Source organism: Artibeus jamaicensis, unplaced genomic scaffold, assembly GCF_021234435.1.
Source record: "Artibeus jamaicensis isolate MK-2021 breed Jamaican fruit bat unplaced genomic scaffold, CSHL_Jam_final scaffold_1964, whole genome shotgun sequence".
Classification (NCBI taxonomy): Eukaryota; Metazoa; Chordata; class Mammalia; order Chiroptera; family Phyllostomidae; genus Artibeus; species Artibeus jamaicensis.
Window position 1 is genome coordinate 28,124,547 of NW_026522030.1, and position 22,223 is coordinate 28,146,769.

At 40.9% G+C, this 22,223-nt stretch overlaps 1 protein-coding gene across 3 annotated transcripts in view; it reads left to right on the forward strand.

Moving 5' to 3' along the window:
* TLE1 (TLE family member 1, transcriptional corepressor) overlaps positions 1-22,223 on the forward strand; it is an 81,478-nt gene that overhangs the window by 35,184 nt on the left and 24,071 nt on the right. For all 3 annotated transcript variants that reach the window (XM_037130698.2, XM_037130699.2, XM_037130697.2), the window contains 5 exons: positions 5,541-5,745; positions 6,480-6,496; positions 18,268-18,384; positions 21,049-21,102; positions 21,593-21,745. In XM_037130698.2, the coding sequence (XP_036986593.1) occupies positions 5,541-5,745; positions 6,480-6,496; positions 18,268-18,384; positions 21,049-21,102; positions 21,593-21,745 (546 nt within the window). The remainder of the gene's footprint in view (positions 1-5,540; positions 5,746-6,479; positions 6,497-18,267; positions 18,385-21,048; positions 21,103-21,592; positions 21,746-22,223) is intronic.

Below are 22,223 nucleotides of genomic sequence, written 5' to 3' on the forward strand. Positions count from 1 at the left end.
CTTTCCCTAAATAAACATGACTTTTTAAAACTTACTGTAATTCAGGCCTCTTAAGTCCCAGGGTTGTGTTCCCTGTCATACCTGTAACAGTCATTTGGGGCAGGTCAGATGAGCAAGTGATGAGGGCTGAGTTGGCCTGTGTGGATTAGCTGCAGTGCAGAAAGAATAAAGATGAGTGCCTTCCTTTTCAGAAGTTTAGGCCTTCATCCTGTTGCCTGCCTACATACAGGCCATCATTTTTTCTCTGTGTTATTCTCTCTGCACTACTGCTGTGTTGAGATGGGGCCTCTCAATGGATTGTCGCTGGGTTGGTTTTTTTTTTTAATTGTCTTCAAGTGTCTTGAGAATTCTTGGCCCCAGAAAGCACTTCCTGCTTGTTTGTCACCCTTGCCCCTCCTCACGCAAGAGGCCATTCACATAATGGGAGGCTTTCAGATCACTCCTGCAGCAGTGTCCTTGATTTTCCTGCTGCCACACGCTCTTCCCCACTCGCCCCGCCGGTTGCCGTAGCGAGCCAGTTTCCCTCTTCTGCATTCTCCCAAGATAAGAATTGAGTGTTGTAAAGAACAGGGAAATAGAAATCAAGTAAGTGATTTGGAGAGAACTGTCAACAAATACTACTTTTCACAATGTTTCCCCTTTGAAAGTGTTTACATACCAAGTGCTATAAATGCTACTTACTGTCACACTTTTAGCTTTAGAGATGTTATTTTGGGACATAGTTTTAGTTCAGATTGGGTTCAGTTTGTGATCTCTGTGATGTTGTTTTTCCTAATGTTATAAATGGGATTAAATTCAAGTTGATTCAGTGGTTGGACTTAGCCTCTGGTGAGGGTGAGGTTGGCATTGGCCTTCATTCGCATTGTGGTGTCTTTTCCAGTTGCATAGGCAACTCTGATGATGAAGCAAGCATGTGCTCCACCCGGCTGAGAACAAAAACATAGAAGCACTACGCTATTACATTAAAGCTCTGAGTGTAAACAGGAAAGTCAGTTTCATTATAGTAACGAAATTGACCCAGGCTGCTCTAGGTAGAAGGTGAATTAAAGTTCTAAATGTGTGGCTGATGTTTGACATGAATGAGGTTACTTTGTTCCTTGTGGTTTTCAGTATCATTAACTCAGGGTTTGGTGTTTGTTTTGTTTCACTCTCAGCCTGTTCAGATTGTTTGGGTGGGAGAAAGTACATTCATCACGTTACCACACCCCCAACCTAAACCTTTTGGGAACGCTCCAGAAACACTAATATGTAAAAGTTACCCGTGTAGATATTTCCTGAATAGTTTTTAAAATAGGAAGTTTTTTGTTTGTTTTGTTCTGAAATTGTCAGTGGTATTGGCTCTAGGAAGTAAATGCTTTTTTTTTTTTTTTTTGAGTCTTGACACTATTCAATGGTGATAAAAGGAAAGTGAACAATTGAATGTTGAAAAGTGTTTTTATATTTTAAGCAGCCATCTGGCATGTCCCTGGGTGTACGAGAACCTGTATTCTAATGTGATGGGACAGAATTCCAGCTTAGGTCTAGACCAAAATTTCTCAACCTCAGCATTATTAACGTTTTGGACTTGATTATTCTCTGCAGTGTGGGGCTGTCCTGTGTATTGTAGGATGTTTAACAGTATTCTTGATTGATTGCCAGTAGCATTCTATCCCCTTAAACCCCCAGTTGTGACAGCCATGAATATCTACAGACGTTGGCAGATGTCCCCGGGATGGGGAAAGAGTGGTGTCCAAATGGCTGTTTGAGAACCCACTTGTCTGGCTTGATAGCTTCAGTTACCAACTGTATCGCTAAAAACCACCATTGCTCATCAAAAATGCCTTTTCTGATAGACTTATGAACTGTTTTGCTTGTGTTCTGTGCTGTATAAATTTATAAGCATTAACTTAAGACAAAAATTTACTAATTAGTGTAAACTGTAATGTAGATGGTTGAATTTTCCTACCCTGGCTGTCATGTTGAGAAACATTTTATGGTTTCCCTGGTGATGAACTCAGGTTTGAGTCTGTAGAGGACTGATGCATGCAGATTCCCCTAATTGGCAGAGCCATTGTTTTTTGTTGGTTTGTTGAGTTGTTTTTCTTTTTTAGTCCCCCCCCCACCCCCGCCGTATAGCAATGTGGGTAGTTCTTTTGTTCTAAAACATACTCTTAAGTAGCATTCCTGGTTTGTCTTTGGTGTAAGTGACAGGCACTGGCTTGCCTGTCTCCATGAGCCTTATTGAGAAAAAACGTTTTTCCAAGGACACATGGGACAGGTGGGCTGCCCTTTTTTTCGGTCTTGTTTCACTCTCCAGGATGTGGGCCCTCTATTTCTTTTGGTAAATGTTTTATCTTAGAAACAGTTCTTACCTCCTAAGCATCTTATTCTGAGAGACTAGCCAGTGCTTTCTCTGTTTAGGCTTGGTTCCTCTTTATAAGCTTCCTTGGAAGAATGTTGGAGCAAAAGATACCTTTTTTCAGGTGTAGGGACAGGGTATTGGGAAGTGGGAGCTGGAGAGTTGGCACTCTTGAGTCAGGAACCTCAGAACAAATTACCATCTGCCACTGCTAAGTATGCACGGTGCAGGTGCGTTGATCTCCGAGTAATGTCCAGTGGTATGTACGTAGTGTTGCATACCCTTAGGTTCTCATTACCTGGGAAAGAGAAAAACGTGAGGTCTTTTGTGAATATGACTAGGCTGCTGTGGTCCCAGGAGAAATGCTTTTCTAGGGAACAAAAGCTTTGCATTCATCGTTCTGGCTATGAGCCCCAAGGCAGGCCACTCTCATCTGTGAAATGGCACCACCCTCCCTGCCTCCTGTGTGTTCTGAGCTGAGGCCAGATACTGAAGACAAAAATATCTGGGACCTTTATATGGCAGAATGAAGAAGTAAATGTGAGACACTGATGGGTCCGTGTTACCTGGGTTTACAGTATCTTCAACAGTGGGCTCATTTTTTTGCTACCTAGTACGCCTTCCATTTTGATAAGATTTTGCTTTAAAAAAAAGAAGAAACTTTCAAGATGGCCAAGTTAAGGGTGGAGGAATCCAACTACCTTTGATCATGGGCAGTGAGCTGTTTATCTTCAAGGAGAAAGCTTAGAGCAGAGGTGGGGTAGAGGTGGGGTTGCCCACAGCCAGTTAGTCTCTTGGATATCCCCACTGAGTTATCAGCCTCAGTGCAGGGTGTAACCACACAGGTTTACTTCTCAGCTGCAGGGGCAGAGCCCCCTAATTATGGAAGGTAACATACCAGAGAATACTTTCCAGTTCCTTTTTCTAAAAACTAACTTGGGTTTGGCAGGAAATGTGTTGTTTTCCTTGTACATCCAAATTTTACCTTTGCTCTGATATAAAATTCCACTTCTGAGTGGTCTTTTGGTGACTGGATTCTGGATTTTGGGGGTAGTAGGGCTGTGCAGGGAGGGGTGGTAGGGTGGTGTTCTCAACACTGTAGTTTCTTGCCTTCCTTTCTGCTTAGCCGTTCTCATCTTCTTTTAATCAGTGCTGTGCTTAATTACCCCGCTGCTCTTGCTTGTGTATGCATCACTGCGTTTCCCCCCCAGAAGCCGGACATAGCTCTTACTCTCCAAGTAATGATAGTAATTGCTGGTAGGGCAGACCTGGTCCTCATCCTTCTCCAAGCACATTTCTTATGGCAGGTGTCTAGTTCCTAATTAAGTGCTAATGAGCATGCCTAGTGGACCATGACGCTGCTGCCAGCTTCTTCAGTTTTATGTCTTGCTGTTGCCGAGCTCTTAAAAGGTGACAGAGCAAGAATTAGTGTCTTTTGGATGACAGGAAGGTGATTTTATGTATAAAGAAATTGTTATTATGATCTCAAATGGCGAATGAGTAGTTTATAAATACTTTCCCAGATTGCTATTAATGCTGTCTGGCTCAGACCTCACCCCCTTTTCCATTTCCCTCTAATTAGAAATATGCTCTCTTTGGAAGGAATAGAAATTTAGAACAGTGGCTCCTAAACATTTTTTAAAAGATGCTGGTAATAGTTGAAGATTTACTATAAAATGACTTTGGACACTGATTTCTGCTTTTAAGATGCTGCTTTCTCTTGCTCTTGAGGGCAGGGGGCTTGTTTGGGATTCAATTAAAGATCAGTACTCTAGGTGGAAGTTACTGAGGGTCTGGAGTGAAGATTTAATATATTCAGTACACGCAAGGGGGTAATAAATAAAACGGGCAATTGAGTCCCAGGGAAGTGAGCACAAATCAGAATCTTAAGAATTTCCTAACATTACACCTTAGAAATTGAGCTTTAATCGTTTTTACTGCCTCATCAAAAACAAGTTTTATGTTGGACAGCTGAAAAGTGGCCAGATTTATGGTACAAGGGCCATTTCTTGGACACTTTTCCATGTCTACAACATGCTCTTAAATATAGTAGATGAGAGCAATAATACTTTTTAATATGAAAAGATTTATAATCTCTGGAATGGGTTAAGCAGTAGAGGCAATGGCATTTAGGAATGGGGGGACTTGGGTCACCGTGCCTGGTGTCCCACAGGACTGGTGAGAGTGTTTTCCCATCAAAGTAGCCAGAGAAGCCAACTCTGGGTCTCATTGTTTTCCTTATGACATTGAAGGACTAGATTTGAAGGACTGAAGGACTGGGTTTGAGGCATGGAGCTTGGAAAAAGTAAGGGGTAACGAGGTTTCTCCTTAGCTAAGATTCTTCCATATGTTCCATGCATGGCACCCTGTGACCTCCCTTTGTATGCAGTAGCCCCGTGAGCATCGCAGCCATTAGGGTCACTCCCATATTGAGAGTTGACCTCCCCACTCTGCTCCCGCCTGCTGGGAGAACCTCTGCAGTTTCCACATTGCTTTGAGCCTTGGTTCCGTTTGTGAAATGGGAATGTCAGTACATACTCAACAGTGAGGGTTTAGTGAAATAAAGACATGCAGCCCTTGGAGGTGGGAAATGCTGGGTGTTCTTACTTTCTGGGTTCTGTTAATGAAAGGTAATATGTTGGTTTTGTTTCGTCATACCCTTGCAGTAAGTTCAAGCAGGAATGTTTGGGTAAAATGGAGTCACTCAGTAACTGATGGCTACTCAGTTACTGTATTGTAGGATGCATATCTGTGTTTCCCAATTTTAACCTTTTTTGAAATCAGGTTGAGTCTTGAATCTGTGGCATCTTAGATTCAATGACATACTGGATTTCATCCCTCGAGGCACATAGAGATAGAACTCTAATATGTGAGTTGCTTATAAACTATGGCTTGCTGATGATAATAAACAGCTACATTCCCAGGGGTTGGTTATGCCAGAAAGGACAGTATAGATCTAAGGATTGTATTTTGGGAAGATGACAACTCATCAGGTAAAAGCTTCTGATGAACTGAAAGCGCTAATCACATTTTTCCTTTTTTCCTCCCCGTCTCTCTCTTCACTCCCTTCCTGTGCGTGTCATCCTTCTGTTCCCTCCATCTTGTCATGTCATGTCTGCTTCTCCCTGGATGCTGCCAATGCCGTCACCGCCACCCCCACCATCACCTTCTCCTCCTCCTCCTTCACCACCACCACCAACAGCAGCAGCAGTTGCAAGCTCAGCATCTTTCTCATGGCCACGGACCCCCAGTCCCCTTAACGCCTCACCCTTCGGGACTTCAGCCTCCTGGAATCCCGCCCCTGGGCGGCAGTGCCGGCCTTCTGGCACTGTCTAGTGCTCTGAGTGGGCAGTCTCACTTGGCAATAAAAGATGACAAGAAGCACCACGATGCAGAGCACCACAGAGGTGAGAGGCCGGGCAAGCCAGATTAGGACTTTGTCCCCACACTCATACAGTGCTGCAAAGTTGTGTGCACCGCTAAAGAAAGCCCCAACCTATTCAGAAAGCAAACAATGAGCTAAGAGGAACTGTCGCAAAGCTTGGCCACTGAAATACAGCTCACCCTGGAAGTTCTCAGGGTTTAACATGGGCGTCTGTAGATTTCTCGATCTCGTTAGATTACAGGCATCTTGACATCTTGGCAACTGCCTAGTTAATGCCAGTGGCCTGTACCATATTATGGAAAACTGTTAACTGCTTAATTGGGTAATTTTCAAAGAAAGTAATGTTGTTAAATGGGGCGAAATAAGAAGTTAAATTTGAAAGTGAATGTGTCCAAATGAGAGGTTTGATAATTGCATCTGTTACTACTTAGTTTCATAGGCTTTAATTCTAGTATGCGTTAAATATTGGGCAAAATTGCACTTGACTAATTTTTTGAAGAAAAGTAATTTATTCTGTCAAGAAATAAAAAAAATAGGCTTTGTGTATGGTTAAACTGTAAATCTTATGTTTACAAAATACTGTAATTTTCAGGAAATCACTGTATTAGGAATGTGCAATGACTTATATAAATAAAAGCCATTTTTAAAACTGTTTGGGGCTTGTGTTCTAATTATTCCCCCCTTTTTTTTATTTCTGTTCTTGCCTCTGTGTCTGAACGGGCATGTCTGTGCGTTTCTTGGTAACCTCGGGAGCAGACAGAGAACCGGGCACAGTAAGTACTCTAATGCCTGCTGCACATGAACACACCCCCACCCCCTCCCTGCAATGCATCCCAAGCTGCCTTTCTTTAAACACAGGCACAGACACACAAATTCTTCCCTGTCTCTCTCAGTGCCAGGTTTTTTATTTTTTTTTAAATAAGACTATTCCTTTTCTCTCCCACCCCCCATCTTTCTCATAAAACTTTTGTTAGATGAGAGCAATGTGATTTGGGGGCAGAGCTGTTTGCTACGATCTGTGTGTGCCACAGACCCACTTAAAAAATGTTTCCTGTTGCTTTCGAGTCTAGGTTGCCTGTAGTTTAAAAGAGTATTCATTTTTATCTTAAATCAGTTTTACAGGCAAGAGGTCACAGTCTATATGTGAAATTAGTTAGTAATGTGTTATTTCTACCTGAACCATTTATTATCCTTTGCAAATGCATCTTAGTTGCTAGGTTTCCATATCTAGTTTTCTTTTCATAATTGTCCTTGGAAAGTGAACTTGAACTTAAATTTATTTTAGACTAAAGAACTGAGAGTCTAAGTTCTTACAAAAAAAACAAATCCAGCGGACGGGTGTTCTGTGCTTGGAGAGTTCATCCTTTCACCAGCCTAAATCTTTCCCATTTTGCATAATGCGTGTTTGATCTGTGCATATACCCACCAGTTAGCTGTGGGGAGATCTGTATCTAAAATGCATCTCTCAGATATGATCAACTGGTTGAGAAATTGGCCCATTTTCAGTTATAATGACCTATGGTTTTTGCCTTTCTTTTTGAATATGGCATTATTTTGACCATCTTAAATCTTAACCGTGGTCAGAAAAAAAATGAGATACTGAACTTTTAAGTCATTCTGAAAAAATTTTTTGTGGGTTTGTAGGGAAGATAATGTAATTCTTTTCATTCTGAAACGTTTGTTTCTTTCCTCTCTATTTTCTGTGTAGAATAATAGTGACTTCAAAGATTTTTTGGAACAAATCTTGAAATACTTGATGTATCAGGCTATGTTGGAGGAGAATGGATAATGGTGAAAGGAGAGGGTAGCTAGTTTAAAAATTTTGATATATAAGTTTTCTCTGAAAAATGTTGGGGAAAGAAAAAATATATAGCTAGGGAATAAAGTATCCTCCTCACAAAGTACACACCCAGGTAAACTGACTTTGATTTATGGAGGTGACCTTTACGTTTGATGTTTCAATGTCCCTGTGGATTATCATCTTTTCTGACATGTCCATTTAGTAGAGTATCAAATTGAAAACCGAATTCTGGACCAGAGAACAGACTCAGGTGTTGAGAGAGCCCCCCCGTGTCCTTTAGTCTGCTATAGGTTTAAATTTATTGAATTTTGATTTCACCACATATCACTGCATATGTATTTATTGAGCGTTTACGTAAGGGGAATGGGAAGTGTAGTTTGGGATTCGTAGGCACACTTAGCATAAAGCATTTCTCAAGGAACCAAGGAAAGGAGACTAAAATGCTATAAAAAGTAGACTGCAGAAAGTTTCAGTAACAGTTTAAGCAGTCCTGGAAGACGTACCTTGGCATATACCTCCCTGAAATGCCAGCGAGTGGCAGGAGTGAGTAGAGGTTTCCATGCTTAAGCTGGTAGAGGTATTTTGCAGACCTCGTTGTGTATTTGTGAATGTGTCTGATCTCCCGTTTGTATTTCTGACTGAAAAATGTAAGGAAGAACTTAATTTATTGTGGAAGTGAGGGTGGAATGGAGGAAGGATGATGAGTTATATCCGTAAAAAAAGATCAAATTAGTTCTTGAATTTCAGGCAGCTGTGGTTTGCTTTTTTTTTTTTTTTTAAGATTTTATTTATTTATTTTTAGAGAGGGAAGGGAGAAAGAGAGGGAAAGAAACATCAGTGTGTGGTTGCCTCTCGTGTACCCCCTCCTGGGGACCTGGCCTGCAACCCTGGCAGGCGCCCTCACTGGAAATTGAACCAGTGACCCTTTGATTCTCAGGCCAGCAATTGACCACTAAGCCACACCAGGCAGGGCTGTGGTTTGCTTTTAAGTCGCATGTTGAGTGGACACATGTTGAGTCAGTGAATGTTCAACTCAAAATGTGGGTATATTGCATAAAGCAATCTGTAAAATTATATAAAATAAATGGTTACTTAATGTGTTATTTGAATGTTGCCTTTTTTCATACCAAATTATGATAAGTAATGATAATTTCAGAATATTTTATAATATAATATTTAGAGTGTTTTCAGAATATGTAATGGGCTTCCTGCCTAATCATTACAGAAAACTCTAGGTGATGGTGATATAAAACGGAAAAACTACACTAATATGTAACATAAACACTTAATTAGGTCTGTAGAGAGGAATTAAATTGTTTGCTGTCCACATGAATGGCTTTTGCTGCAGTTACATAAATAAGTAGCTCTTCAAACTTTGTGTAAAATTGAATATGAGCAGCAGTGGGTAATAAGATGATGTGTACTATTAGGCTAAAAAATGTTATAGAACTTATCTAAAGTGGTTTGAATTATGAAGTCGAATTTTACTTGGCAGATAAAGTTAGTCAATTGCTCTTTAATGCATTTTTTTTTTCCCACTCATTGAGGGGTTAAGGTCATTTGTACAGGGTAGAGTTTTTCAAAGCTTATGGTCTCAGAATCTTTATACCCATAAAGTAAAATTATTGATGACCCCAAAGAAGATTGGTTTATGTGGGTTATATATTTTGTAATTTTGCTGGATTAGAAATAAAACACATTTAAAATCACTTAAGCAGATAAAGAGCTACTTAATTTGTGTTAACATTATTTAATAAAATAACTATTTTCCAAAATAAAACAATTATAGTGGAAAGAGTGGTTTTGTCTTACATGTTTGCAGATGTCTTTAGTCCCTGGTTTAAAAGAAGATAGCTGGATTCTCATCACCTTATTCATTCTTTCGGTTGTGAAACATTGTATTATAGGAAGAAAGTCTGCCCTCAAAAGAGATGTGTAAGGGTCTGGGAACATCAGGCCAGTTCTTGGACCAAACTCTGAAAACCTCTGCCATAAGGCTGAGGATCGTGTTCTGAAAAATTCCAGGCTAGTCTCTAGTCTTACATTTTTTTGTTCTTCTTTCTATAGTGAACAAATATTATCTATATTAAGTGCAAAAACCAGAAACTTACATAGATCCAGAAAGAATGTGGGTGTGTATGGATTTGTATCCGTAAGTCTGAAAGTGGTTTGTAGGACATGTTTATTTTTAGTGACAAAAGTATTCCATTTGCTAGTTCAAGGTTTATGGTAGGAAAACAGTGAGCCTTCACATAACCTGTTTTAACGTAACACCCAGGAAATGAAGACACTTAGAATGAAAACATGGAGAGTCAAAATTTTAAGTTTCTTGTTTCTGAAAGGATGAGTGATAAAGCCAGTAACAAAAGAGATTTCTTTTGCTGTTTGAGTTGTTTATAAATTAAGATTTGACTTGTGTTTTTCTAATTTGCAAAGCTTGGTAGTGGTAGTAGTTTTTAACATAAGCCTTCTGTCAGAATGCTATTTACTATTGAACAAAGAAATATGAAGTGACCTAGAAAGGTTATTTCAGTAGCTATGAACACATCAGATCTTTGCATTAGAGATGAGTTGTGTTAAATTTTGGCTGAAGGGAAATATTACTTAAGTCTGCTTAGAAGACCTAGAATTAGAGAGCTGACCAAAAGTTGTATGGCTATTAAGAAAATAGGATAGAATTTGTATTTAAACACTCATTCGTTTAAAAAAAAATTTTATGGAACACTTACTATGGGCCAAGCACCGTTCGAGTCACTTGTTGCCATTTTGCAGTGATATCTTTTAACGTTGCAGTCAAATATTTTTTGGCTGAACATACTGAAATTCCTGACCCATGTGATACTGTTTGGAACATTTAGAAAAGGGAGGAGACGTGGAGGTGATATTTGGGAGAGATTCCAGAGCACAGAGGGTCGGTGGACTTAGGCAGAGTTTATAGATGGATTTCAGAGGGTTCTTGAACCTGTAACAATTACAGGTAGTGTTCTGGGTCAGTGTTCTTGTTACCAAATTCTGGGGAGAGGTCATAACTTTCATTAAATTCTCAAAAGCGGTTCCTGGTTCAGAAAAGTCTTAAGTACTGCTCATCTACATTAGAAATCATAATGGTACAGTTACCATTTTATCAATAAGGCACCGAGTTCAAGGAGGTTGGGTGCCTCTTATCACATATTTCCTTAGTTAATGGCAGTTGAGAATTAGATCGTGTCTCTGAGGGACTGTGTTGTCACTCCTGTAACTGCCTTCGAAAGTTATTGGTCTCGTATTTAGAACTTACCTAAAGTAGTTATGCCAGCCATCACTCTGTTTAATGTAAGATGGTATCTTTATTTTGCTTTTCTTCTCTACTTGTTCTGTTTGCTTAGTTAATTGGCTGAGGTAGGGCAGGACCAGATCCTAGTTCAAGACCACCCATTACTTCACTTTTTTGCTCAGAAGGACACTCAGCATGTTGGAGAGCACAGGAGAAAATAAAGTGTGAGGCTTTCTTTGAGAAAACTTTATTGTTGGTGTTTTTCTGAAATTTCATTTCTGAATATCACATTATCTCCCTGTGGGCTCTTAGGAGCATGGCAGCAATGGGGTGGGGTGACAGAAACCTGCTTAGACAAAGGCACACGTCAGGGGAGTTCTGACCCAGCAGGCAGGCTTCCTCTGCAAAGGGGGGATGGCGGTTGCCTCCCAGGGCCAGGGGTTGAGGAGCCAGAAATACCAGGTCGTCATTCGTAACATAGCAAGCCTGTAGGAACGTCCTCCGTAGGAATATCCTACCCCTGAGTACTTGCTAGCAAGACAATAAATGCATTGTTAGTCATGCTCGATGCAGTTACTGGTTTCCTTGCCTTTTTCAAATGTCAAGGGCCCGTGTGACATGGTGGCAGTTACTGGTGTTTCTTAGTGTGATAGGACCATGAAACTGACCTCAGCTTCTTACAAACTTGATCAGTCTCATGATTATCATCCATCAAACCGTCTCATAACTAGGTCTAGGAGAAGGCAGTTTTATTTAAGTGTTTATGACTTTATCTTGACCTGGTGCATGTCAAGGAATTGCCTGGAAATAAAGGATGAAACTGAGATGAGTCACCTAAAATTTCAATATTTAGGCGCAGTAGAAAACACTGAAGTTTTCTTAAGCAGATTTCCCTTTTGATAGAATTTGAAACCATGTGCTGTAAAAAAATGGACCCTCTGGGAAAAATGGCTTCACTGTCATCAGGAGGGTGGCCCCCTGAAGAAAGGAAAGCCGTGGCTGTTTCTAGGTTGCTGGTGGTGGTTTGTTCCTGTAACAGGTGAGCTGTCTGTTTATTGTGGATGCCGTATCTCACCAGGTGGATATTGGAGCCTGTGTGTGACTAGACAATGTTTAGGGTTTATCTCCTTGTGATTATAGTGTAGATAGGGCATCTTTAGTCTAAAAAACAAAATAGAGCAGGTTGAGACTCTTTCTTCGGGACCTTTTTAGACTTGGTTTGTATTCTGTAATTAGATAACTTGATGCCCATCATTTGGAGTAGGTTTTCCTAAATTTTATTATCATTTTGGCCCATCACCTTTTCATTCCTTCTGGAATGCAGTAGACAACAGACTCTGGGTCTCCCATCTTTCAGGTAAGGAGAGCTGAGTGTAAGAGCCATTGCACGTCCAAATAACTCACAGTCAGGTCCTGACCCAGCGCTTTCTAGTTTTAGGGCCTGGTCTTGCAACCAGTGTACCTCATTAGAGGCTGCAGAAAGAACAGTGTAACCCCTAAGTAGCCCTTCAAAAACGTGCTTTTATAAAAGACTGAAATACGGATTTGGTTTCTCCTGTGACCAAGGTCCTGATTAGAGGAATGAAGGCATTCTGAGTTCATTTAAAAACTCTTTTAAAGCGATTGTTTATTGTCAGCTTCAAAGTTTTTATTTATTTTGCTTTCCCTGGAGAAATGGGGTGGAGAGCAAGCTGGGAACATAAAAGGTGATGCCTAGGGTGCATCGTGCTATGACTTTGACTTACTCTTCCAGTCCAAATACTGACTGGGTTTGTCTGTCTCCTGCTTGGCTCTGTCCGTTTCCAGGAGTCCTCCTGATGGTTCCCCTTCTGCATCTGACAGCACTGAGTTTCTAGATCAGGATCCAGGAGCACATTGGTTCTTTTTGTAGTTTGCATTTTAACTATGAAAAATAGATGTAGACCCTTCAGCAGACCGCTTCACCACCAGGGCTTCTGAGATGTGATGTGGTTGCCAAGTGGACACATTTCCACACCTCTCCACTTTTTTGCCATTGACAAGGGGGGATCTTGTTAGTTTTATGGGCAAATATATTTGTCGAAATGTCAGGCAGGATACGTGTATGACCAATTGGACGGCAACAAAAAGTACAGCGTGGGGTGATAACTTAATTGGTACCAGGTGTTGGTTGAGAAGGCACACAGATGTGACGGGGTGCGTCGTCACCTAATTGTTTTAATGTTCACCGAGAAGTTAATTGTCGATGTAGAGTGTGCTGGCAAATTAGGTTCCCACTGCCTCAGTGTAACTGAGGATAAATGAGGTGTCACGAGTTTCCAGTCTGTACCTCTGACACAAACACTTTCCCTGCAGGGAGGAGAAAGATCCCTGGGGGAATCAGCATGGCAGCTACAGAAATCCATTTGAATAACGTACATTATTTTCGAGTTACGGAAACCTGTCTAGCTTTGCTGTACCCATGAGTGGTTTTTCCTGTCGGATTTGCGGCTGGTGGTTCCAAGGCTGAGATTTGGTAGGCAGAAGAGTTGCTCTGCAGCCCCAGAGCAGATGAGGGATACATGAAGGCTTCGTAACAACTGTTCCGATAGCACTGACAGTGTAACATTTCACTAAATTTGATTTCTTTCATATTTTCTGTAGTCTGCCTTCCAAAATATCTCAGCTTACATGAACAACTATTACTGTTAAACTGCTAAAAGAAAAGTAAAGTTATTGGAATAAGACTCTAAAGACTGGTTTTATGCATATTGAAGTGGCTGGGTCCTATCTTAGTCTTGAGTGGGTAATTGGAGCATGAAATAAAAACAGTATCCTGAATGGTCCGAATAAAGGCACCAAACACAAGTCCAAATCTTGACATTTCTTTTGATTCACCTGCAAGCTCTCTGAGGTTTAACAGACTCTTCTGCTTACATGGTAAGTTCTTACATGAAGGTATGGTTTAATAATGTTTGCTTTTGCTTTATTTGAAGAGACTGCTTTGTCTACTTCTACTCACTAGGTTCAGACTCTCTACCAACTGTCTAGTTAATGGGATTTCATTGAACTGTGGCAGAGAGGGTTCCTGGTGTGTGTTTTTACAAAACACATTTAACCAATTAGGAAAATGTGCTCTGGATTTAAGGCGTGCACACTGTTTGTGATGTTGGAAGATCTGCTACTTTTTCTTTTCTCTCTGAGTTAGGAGAGACCTTCGCTCTCATTAGTGGACTCCACCATCATATCACTTGTAGTGCAAAATGTGACCCTCAGGAGGCACATATTAGTCATGGTGAACAATTTCCCTGTTGCCAGTGAAGAGGCCCACTGAGACTACGTTCCCAGAGAATCACAGATGATTCTTAAGAGGGAGAGGAAAACACGCTTTTTGTGGAGCATGTTTTCTCTGTCTGAGCACCACATGTATTCATTTCATGTATGGTTTCAGCAAAAAATAGAGAAAGTCATGCCCTTTGGGAGAGTAGGTCTTCTGAACCCTGTTTATGTCGCTGGTACTGAGTATTCCAGGGCGCTCGTTTTTCTTCAGCGATGGGTTGGATGTGTATCTCCCTTTATCGTTTTACTTGGCTCTATACCCATGCATGCAACACAAAAGGTGCAGAAAAGCATCATGGTTTTAGAATTTTTGTTTAGAAATCATAATGTGTTTCCTGATCTCGATTTGCTTAGATTTAAATATCCCCTGTTGGGCTGCATAAAACTTCTATTTTGAGTTCTTAAAGAAGATCTAAGGTAAATAAAACGATTTTTTGTTCTTAATGAAATTTTAAAAAAACGAAAAACATACATACAGTCTGGAAATCCCAGCCCTCAGGACATTTTTTTGTAGAAGTCTGCTTTATAATTATAGTGTTTGAAAAGTTCTGGCAGATATTTAAATTTTACCAGCTGTGAGGTGAAATAAAACATTGAGCTTCTTGGCTGGAATTAGAATATGTCAGTCAATGTGGTAACACTAGTTCTCATGCTGATAAAAAAAAACTGATTCATGATTAAATATTTATTTGGCAAATAACTCTTGGAAAAAGGAACCGTACTTGAAGAGTGCTGTTTGGGAAATTAAAATCTTTCAAAATATGGACTCTAGGAAGAGAGGTCTGTGGTGTAATTGGGTCTGTGGGATTACTACCAGCCATGGTCACTGCCACGTGAAACTGGCCCAGTGGGTACCCCTGGGCTGCTTTGTTGTCTGCTGAGTTCTTTGTGTGTGTAAATCTTGGGTTATAAATGGTAGGGCTCATGAAAGCAAATATAGAAATTTAGGTCATTTTCAGGGTCATTTTAAAGTAGACTGTGAAATGCTCATTTTTTATTTTATGTTCACATTCTTGGTATTGTGGACAAATGACTGAGTGAATCAGGGTGTGTGTTTTGTGTTTAGAAGAGGGGAACAGAGAAGGCGTGCAGTATATATTACACATTATTCTGCCCATTAGAATGTTAATTAAGCTTCATGGGCTAAAGAGCTAGTGTGACTTGTAAGTGATAAGTATTCGAGGCCAAGTATTTGGGTAGAAGTATTCAAGTACATAAATTGAGTTTAGAAATCACTCTTATCGGGGCGATGGCCCTTTGACTTAATGGGAAGAGCTTCTTGACTTTGGGCAGATCTGTGTTTACAATGCATGACTTTTTAAATAATGACAAAGTGAAGCAGCCTCAGTCTTATTCTATTGCCATAGCCTCTTGTTAGTTAATTGTTGATTAATTGTTAGTTAGTGTGAAATGTGATTTTACCTTTTTATCTTAGTCTGAATCTAACAAATCAAGATAGAGCCCTGAATTTTGAAGGATCCGGAGGATATTCATATTCAGTCAGTGCCCGTGTACTTAAAATATGTTAAAATGGCCCAGAATGACCATCAAAACGACTGTATTCCACCTCTGAGCCATTAGATGATGCATGGGGAAAAACACAGCATGAGAGAAACAGATTTACCGTAACGTGAGACATCTAGTAAGTAACACCCATGGAATCACTTTCGGTTGTGTTCCTGGGCTGCAAATGTAGGAACCATGAAGCTCAAGGTCACTTAGGCAGTAGTTAACCAAAAGGTTGTTGTTGCTGTCGTGAAGTTCATTAGACTGGAACTATTTGCTTAAATCAAGAACAAGGCAGCGTCAGAGCTGGGAGGTCGTCAGGGGCGATTACACACAGAAAACTGGGTTCATGGGGACCAGGGCAAAAGAAAGTGGTCCGTTTTCGGTGGGGCTGCAGTGTGAGCCAGGAACCCCCTGGCTCCTAACTGTGGCTCTCCAGCCTTTCCAGCCCATACTCTTCGCTGCCTTGTTTTGAATCAGTTTTACAGCACCAAGGATATGATGAGATGTTTTATTTCGTAACTTGTCTCAATCTGCCATTTGAGTGGGGCCAATTTTCATATAAGCAGGGGTGCTAATTGCTAGCCCTGTACAAATTGAGAGGAACTTTTCAGAGCTTCCTCAAGAATGCATTCAGGTTGTAAGTCTCACTGAAGCTGCTCAAGCAGGAATTACAGTAGTAACTTCTAACACATAACAGGGAGGCCTCAAAACTCGACATGCTTCTATTACAGGTCTAGCTATGGGAATGCTATTTTTTTCTAACAAAAATTCTGTGGTTCGTAAGAGGAGTGTCATTTATTTCTTTGTTCTTAATACCACTTGACATAGTTAAAAAAGTACGATGATTAAAATCTGTCTTTGAATGGCTTAGTGGTTTGGTTGCCCTGTGCTAGGTACAGAAGGGCAACGAAGGTGACACTCTGGACACTCTTATGAGAGATTTTGAAATTGCCAGTGGACTGCCGGGCTTCCGAGCATGTGGGCAGACGTACAGTCGATACACCCTGTCCTTAAATGTATCTGCTCAGAGTCTGGAGGAGACTTTGAGGCTATACATTCTGTAAGACAGGTGTATTTGTACACTTTTTATACTTAAGCACAAGCTGTTGCTCCCCTCCTTGGCTCAGCTTTTCTGAGTGCGTGTTAGCACTTTGCAAAACTTTTATTAAGCCTCTGCATCTTGTCAGGGGATGAGGGTCTGGCTTGGAAGAGTTTGTTTTTAGCAGACATCTGCCAAGTAATTAGTTCTGGGATCTAACTAGCTCACCTTTCAGCCCCCCCATTCAGTGCTAAAGACATTACTCTGAGCTTCTTTATATTGAATGGCATTGGTCCTTCCCCCTGTTTTTCTGTAAGCCTCCTGGCATTTGTGTAGCTTGAGCAGTCATAAATGAAAAGCTCAGCTCATGTCAGTCATTCCCTGAAGTGGCAAAGAGGTTTCAGATTGCCTTCTGGTTCCTCCAGGATGTGGTTGAGCTGTGTATGCCCCTGTGGTGGGGTCCACAGTTGTCACTGGGGAGTTTTGAGAGCCAGCCACCTGGCTGTTTACTGAAGCCTAGTTAGGAATGAATACTCATGGTTGTTAAAAATGTGAGCAAAAGATTTGCTTCTGGTACATACCAGTGGTGTTAGAGGTGGTCTAATGAAAAGGTTTTCCTCAGACCTTTCTCTTCTAAATTTCACTGGAAAAAAGGTAACAATTGTCTGTTGGCCCTAGACATTCTCCCCTTAGTTCTCCAACATCTTTCAGAAATGGGTTATCTGTGCTTTGTGAAAGGTTTTTGCACAGCTCGTTCAGCATTCAAGGCAGTAACACATCACTGAACAAATTGCCCCCTTGCATATGCTAATCCTGCACTTAAAATAACTCATTGTAACAAGTTCTGATGCTTTAGCTCCAGAGGAGATGGGAATTGACAGGCTGTCAGATCATGCCATGTGACCCCCAAATAACTAAATACCTCTTTTCTTTGGGTCAACAGTTCATACTCATGCACAAGCAAATGAAAGTATCCTGTGTGGTTTGTGGAAAAGATTAGTCCTTGTTGCTGCTTTTATGTGTGGGAACTGGCCTGGCTATTGATTCACTGGCTGAAATTCCCTCTGGGTCTTAAATTTCGGTGCTTTTGGCGAGGAACATCAACTCGTACTTTCAACAATAAATTAAAAGAATTCAAAGGAGTTTCTTCATTGTTGCTGTGGAAAGTGTTGATTTGTCTTTTAGGAAACCATGCTATTAACCCCACCTATTCTCTTTGCTTTTTTTTTTTTTTTTTTTTAAGAAACACACACTGACTCTTGCCATCCCAGAGTAAGTCTGATAGAATAACCTCAGGTTTTACTCACAGACCATTCATGTTCCTGAGCAGGAACTCACTGTGGGAAAGAATAAAAACACATCCTCGTATAAACAGCAAGCTCCCATTTCTCCAACAGTTAACACAACAGTACATTTTAAGTGAGTAGGGCCTGAAGAATGGTTTGATTGCGTAGCCAGGGTCTCCCTTCTAAGTGTTTCAAGTTCTCTAAGTGTTTGCCAGCCGAGTCTTCAGATGAGATGATTTAAATGGAATGTAAAGCCGTGTAGGTATCACCTTTCTAAAACAGCTATCACATTCAGGTTGGGTTTTCACGTGTGCAAAGAGACCTGGGAAGAAATCTTTGATTAATTTTTTGTCTTGCAGAGTAATTCCCTCTTGGTCCCAGACAGTCTAAGAGGTACAGATAAACGCAGAAATGGGCCTGAATTTTCCAATGACATCAAAAAAAGAAAGGTGGATGATAAGGACTCCAGCCACTATGTAAGTGAATAAAGGACTTGAAATAATAATAATTTGTTGCTTACTTTTTTCTAAGTGAGTATAGAAGCATACTGTATGATCTTAGGGATAATCCATATCCCTTAAAATAATACTATGAAGAGGATATATCCTTACATTGCAGGATTTTATTTTCCTCTAGAGCTGTAAATGATGCTTCTGCCAGGCTCAGTATTAAATTTTAGTCTTTCTGCCTTAGTTACTCAAGCCGGGATAGAAGGCAGGGCTGGCTTCACTGGCATGCAGTCTGTGCCGTTCCACAGGCCCTGGTTGTAAGAGGACCCTGTCTCTCCCTTGGTTTTAATGCTGTGCTCTAGCTATTTTCAAACTCTCATTTTTCGAACAGGGGCCTGCATTATCGTTTCGCCCTGGGCTTTGCAGATTTGGCAGTGTGTGCTGCTAACGTGATCAGGGGAAGCTTTGTGGTGACACAAAACACCCTTTTTGGATGCCATTCTGATAGTATATTCAGGTTTGCATTAGGTCTTGAGGCAGAGTTCGTTCTGTTCTACAGCAAACAGTTAAGTGGAAAAAATGGAAGAAACATTGGAGCATACAAGCCAAGTGGCTGTTGGCTGTGTTCTTGATGTCATGAATATTGCAGCTGACGGATAACTTGGAGTTTCCTTGTGTGTCCCTCAGTGTCTATTTCAGGATAAACACGTTCTCAGGAAGAGTATGGGAGTAGAAAGCAGAATTAGGCCACTTCCTGTTGCTCCTGGAGGAAGAAGGGTCTGCCTCTGGCTGGCTGGTGTGCAGGCTGTGCAGAGGTTTCCACGTGAGGCCTCTCTGTCTCTTTACAGCTGGCTCAAGCCTGTCACTAACAATGGGTAACATTTCTTAAGCAGTAGCTCAAGTTAGTGTCAGCTGCTGGGTGCTTTTATTGTACACAGATTGTTTCATCTAACTATTAAAACAACCCTGTGAGTTTAGTACCGTCACCTTCATTTTGTCAAGAAACTGATGCACAGACCTTGTAAGTGATTTGCCCAAGGTCAGAGTTAGTGGCTGAGCCTGGAGGCGGTCTGACTCAAGCACCCATCTCTTAATCATTATGCTAGGATTCCCCAACCAAGGGATCAAGATGGATATTTTGTCAGAGACCCTATAATAATATCCTAAGAACCTAGGGTTTTGGTCCTTACCAGCCCAGGCTTTTCAGCACATAATGTTTGTCCCTTGTCTTTTTCCCAGAGCCAGCACCCTGTACAGGTGCTTTACTATGTACAGTATTAACTGTTAATAAACTGGCACTATGGTCCATTACATGCAGAAGTTTGGTTACAATTCCAAGTTGTTCCACTCGTGTGTAAATTATGGACTAGTGAGTGAGCTACAATCCATATATATCTCTGCATGACTGTTTTGTAACATGCGTGTAGGTCTAGTTGTGGTTGAGAGTGATGTATTCAGGTGATGTGGAAGGAGCCGGGGCAGAGGCCTCAGACCTGTAACAGGCATGTGCACTGTGCTGTCAAGGTTTGTGTTTGCGGAAGTGTTCAATACAGAGCTAAGATTTACATTACAGAATACTGAAGGACTCTCTTCAGAGGTCTGTTGTAATAAATTAATTGTTTGTTCCTTTTTGCCAGTTTGGTTTATATAAAGGGAAGCAGAAGGTAAATGTGGGTAATATTTGCACTATACTAATATTTCTCTAATATTTGTATATTCTTAATTGATAAGTGACATCAGTAAAAGGACAGTTTAGATCATAAACTATGAGTCTATTTCTTGTTGAGAATTAGGACCTGTCGCGATAGCCTGCTTTTCCCATATGCTCAGCTGTGTTACTCTGCACTAAAGGTCCTCAGCCCTTTTGGCTAAGAAAGTAAGTAGCCTTTTTCAGCCTGCCTCAGACTTGTAGGAGTGATCACATCACTGCCTCACATCAAATTGACAGCTTCTCTGAAGCTTTGTCAAACTCAGTGCAACCTTGGAGTTCCCTCTGGTGACCAAAATGTATGGCTTTATGGAGAGACAGTGAGAGCCCTACTGCAGGGTGCTGGTGCCCCGTGATTACTGCCGTCCCGTCTTCCTTCCATCTCTCCAAAAATATCCCCAGCTGGTTGCTAAAGAGATTTAATCTTAACATGAGCTCAGATCTTGGTATGTTATTCAGGCCAGTAACTACCTTTGTTTTTTATTAGTTTTTTGCTTGCTTGATCTTATTTTTGCAATAATTAGTCAATCCTCAGGAATATGGTTTGTCTTTATAACTGTGAATTGTCTAAACATTAGATTTGTTGGTTATCCTCAAGGTAAAAAGCAGTGACGTGAAATGGTGTTTTTAATTTGACATCTAATGGGAAAAGACCTCTGATATAATGTGGATTTCAGATTATAAGGGAGATTCAGCTTGCAAACATTTATTTATTGAGCCCTTCTGATGTGCCAAGCTTCTTGTGCTGGCTGTGATTACAGTAAGTGGTGTTCTGTTGAGAAAGAATTCCTGCCTGGGGCTTTGTGTAGCCTCAGGTCAGATAAGAAGGGGAGAAGGAGATTAATTATTAGGGCTGGCAATCTGGGAGGGAGCCCTTAGGCATATCCCAGGCAGTGTTTTAGTCTGCCTGATACCAAGAACTAAAGAAATATAACTGAGCCTCAAACCTTAAATAAATGGCATTAAAACTTTTGTTTTTCCAGGACAGTGATGGTGACAAAAGTGATGACAATTTAGTTGTGGATGTGTCTAATGAGGTAACTGTTCTCTTTATCAAACTTTGTGTTCAGAGTGACTTGTGAGGAAGAGTGGAGCCACAGTGTGTGGTTTCTTGCTCCTTTATACACTAAGAACTTAACGGTTGTTCATGGATAGAGTGGTAACGCTCTGACCCGAACTTTTGTTTCCTTAAAAAAGGAAAGTTGGTTTCCCTAATCATTTTGATTCTTAAGTTGGGTGTCTGGTGCTCATTTTCTTCCCGTGCCCACTAGGCCAAATATTTGAGCACGAGCCAGGGATATGCTTATTCCTATAGTTTTTTTCTTTTTTATGGTGTGTAATTGGGTGTACTTGCAAACACCATTTTTAAAATTAGAGCAGTGTTACTGTGCGTACCTTCAAGTCTCCTAAATCTAAAGGAATATCAGCATTTCATTTACTTTAGAGAATTAATGTGGAGATAAGTATGTAAGGGAAAGAACTGTCCATTGTAAGCAAATCACGGAAACTTTGCTTGTGCTTGTTGAGGACCCTTCGTCTCCGAGAGCAAGCCCCGCCCACTCACCCAGGGAAAATGGGATCGACAAAAACCGCCTGCTGAAGAAGGATGCTTCGAGCAGCCCAGCGTCCACGGCCTCTTCTGGAAGTTCCACTTCTCTGAAATCCAAAGAAATGAGCTTGGTAGGTAATTAGAACTCTTACTTGCCTGCATTTGCTTGTTTAGCAGTTCAGTTATTGTTTGTTTTTTCATTTTCTTCTTCTTCTTTTTTTTTTTTTGTGGACCAGAGGACCCTAACATATTTGAAACGCGGGGTTTTCACTGATTGAGAGTTCTGTTTCTGAGCGTCTAAAATCGACACTCATTCTTCTACTCTTTGTTCCTAGACAACAGTGTTACTTCTCTCTCTCACTTGTCTCTTGGGCCATGACAAGGGAGAGATAAGCTTCCATACCCATGGACTTCTTACGTAGGGGATATTTTCCCAGCACAGGCTCTTTGAAATTTCCCAATTAGCATATATCTCAAACCGCTTATGTCCTGAGAAGTTCTTGTTTTCTTCAGGTGTCCATTTTTACCTGGTTTGAGACTTGAGTCATCCTGTCAGAGCAGGTTGTGATTGGCTGGCTGGTCAGTTTGGTGCTGTACACAAGGCATCCC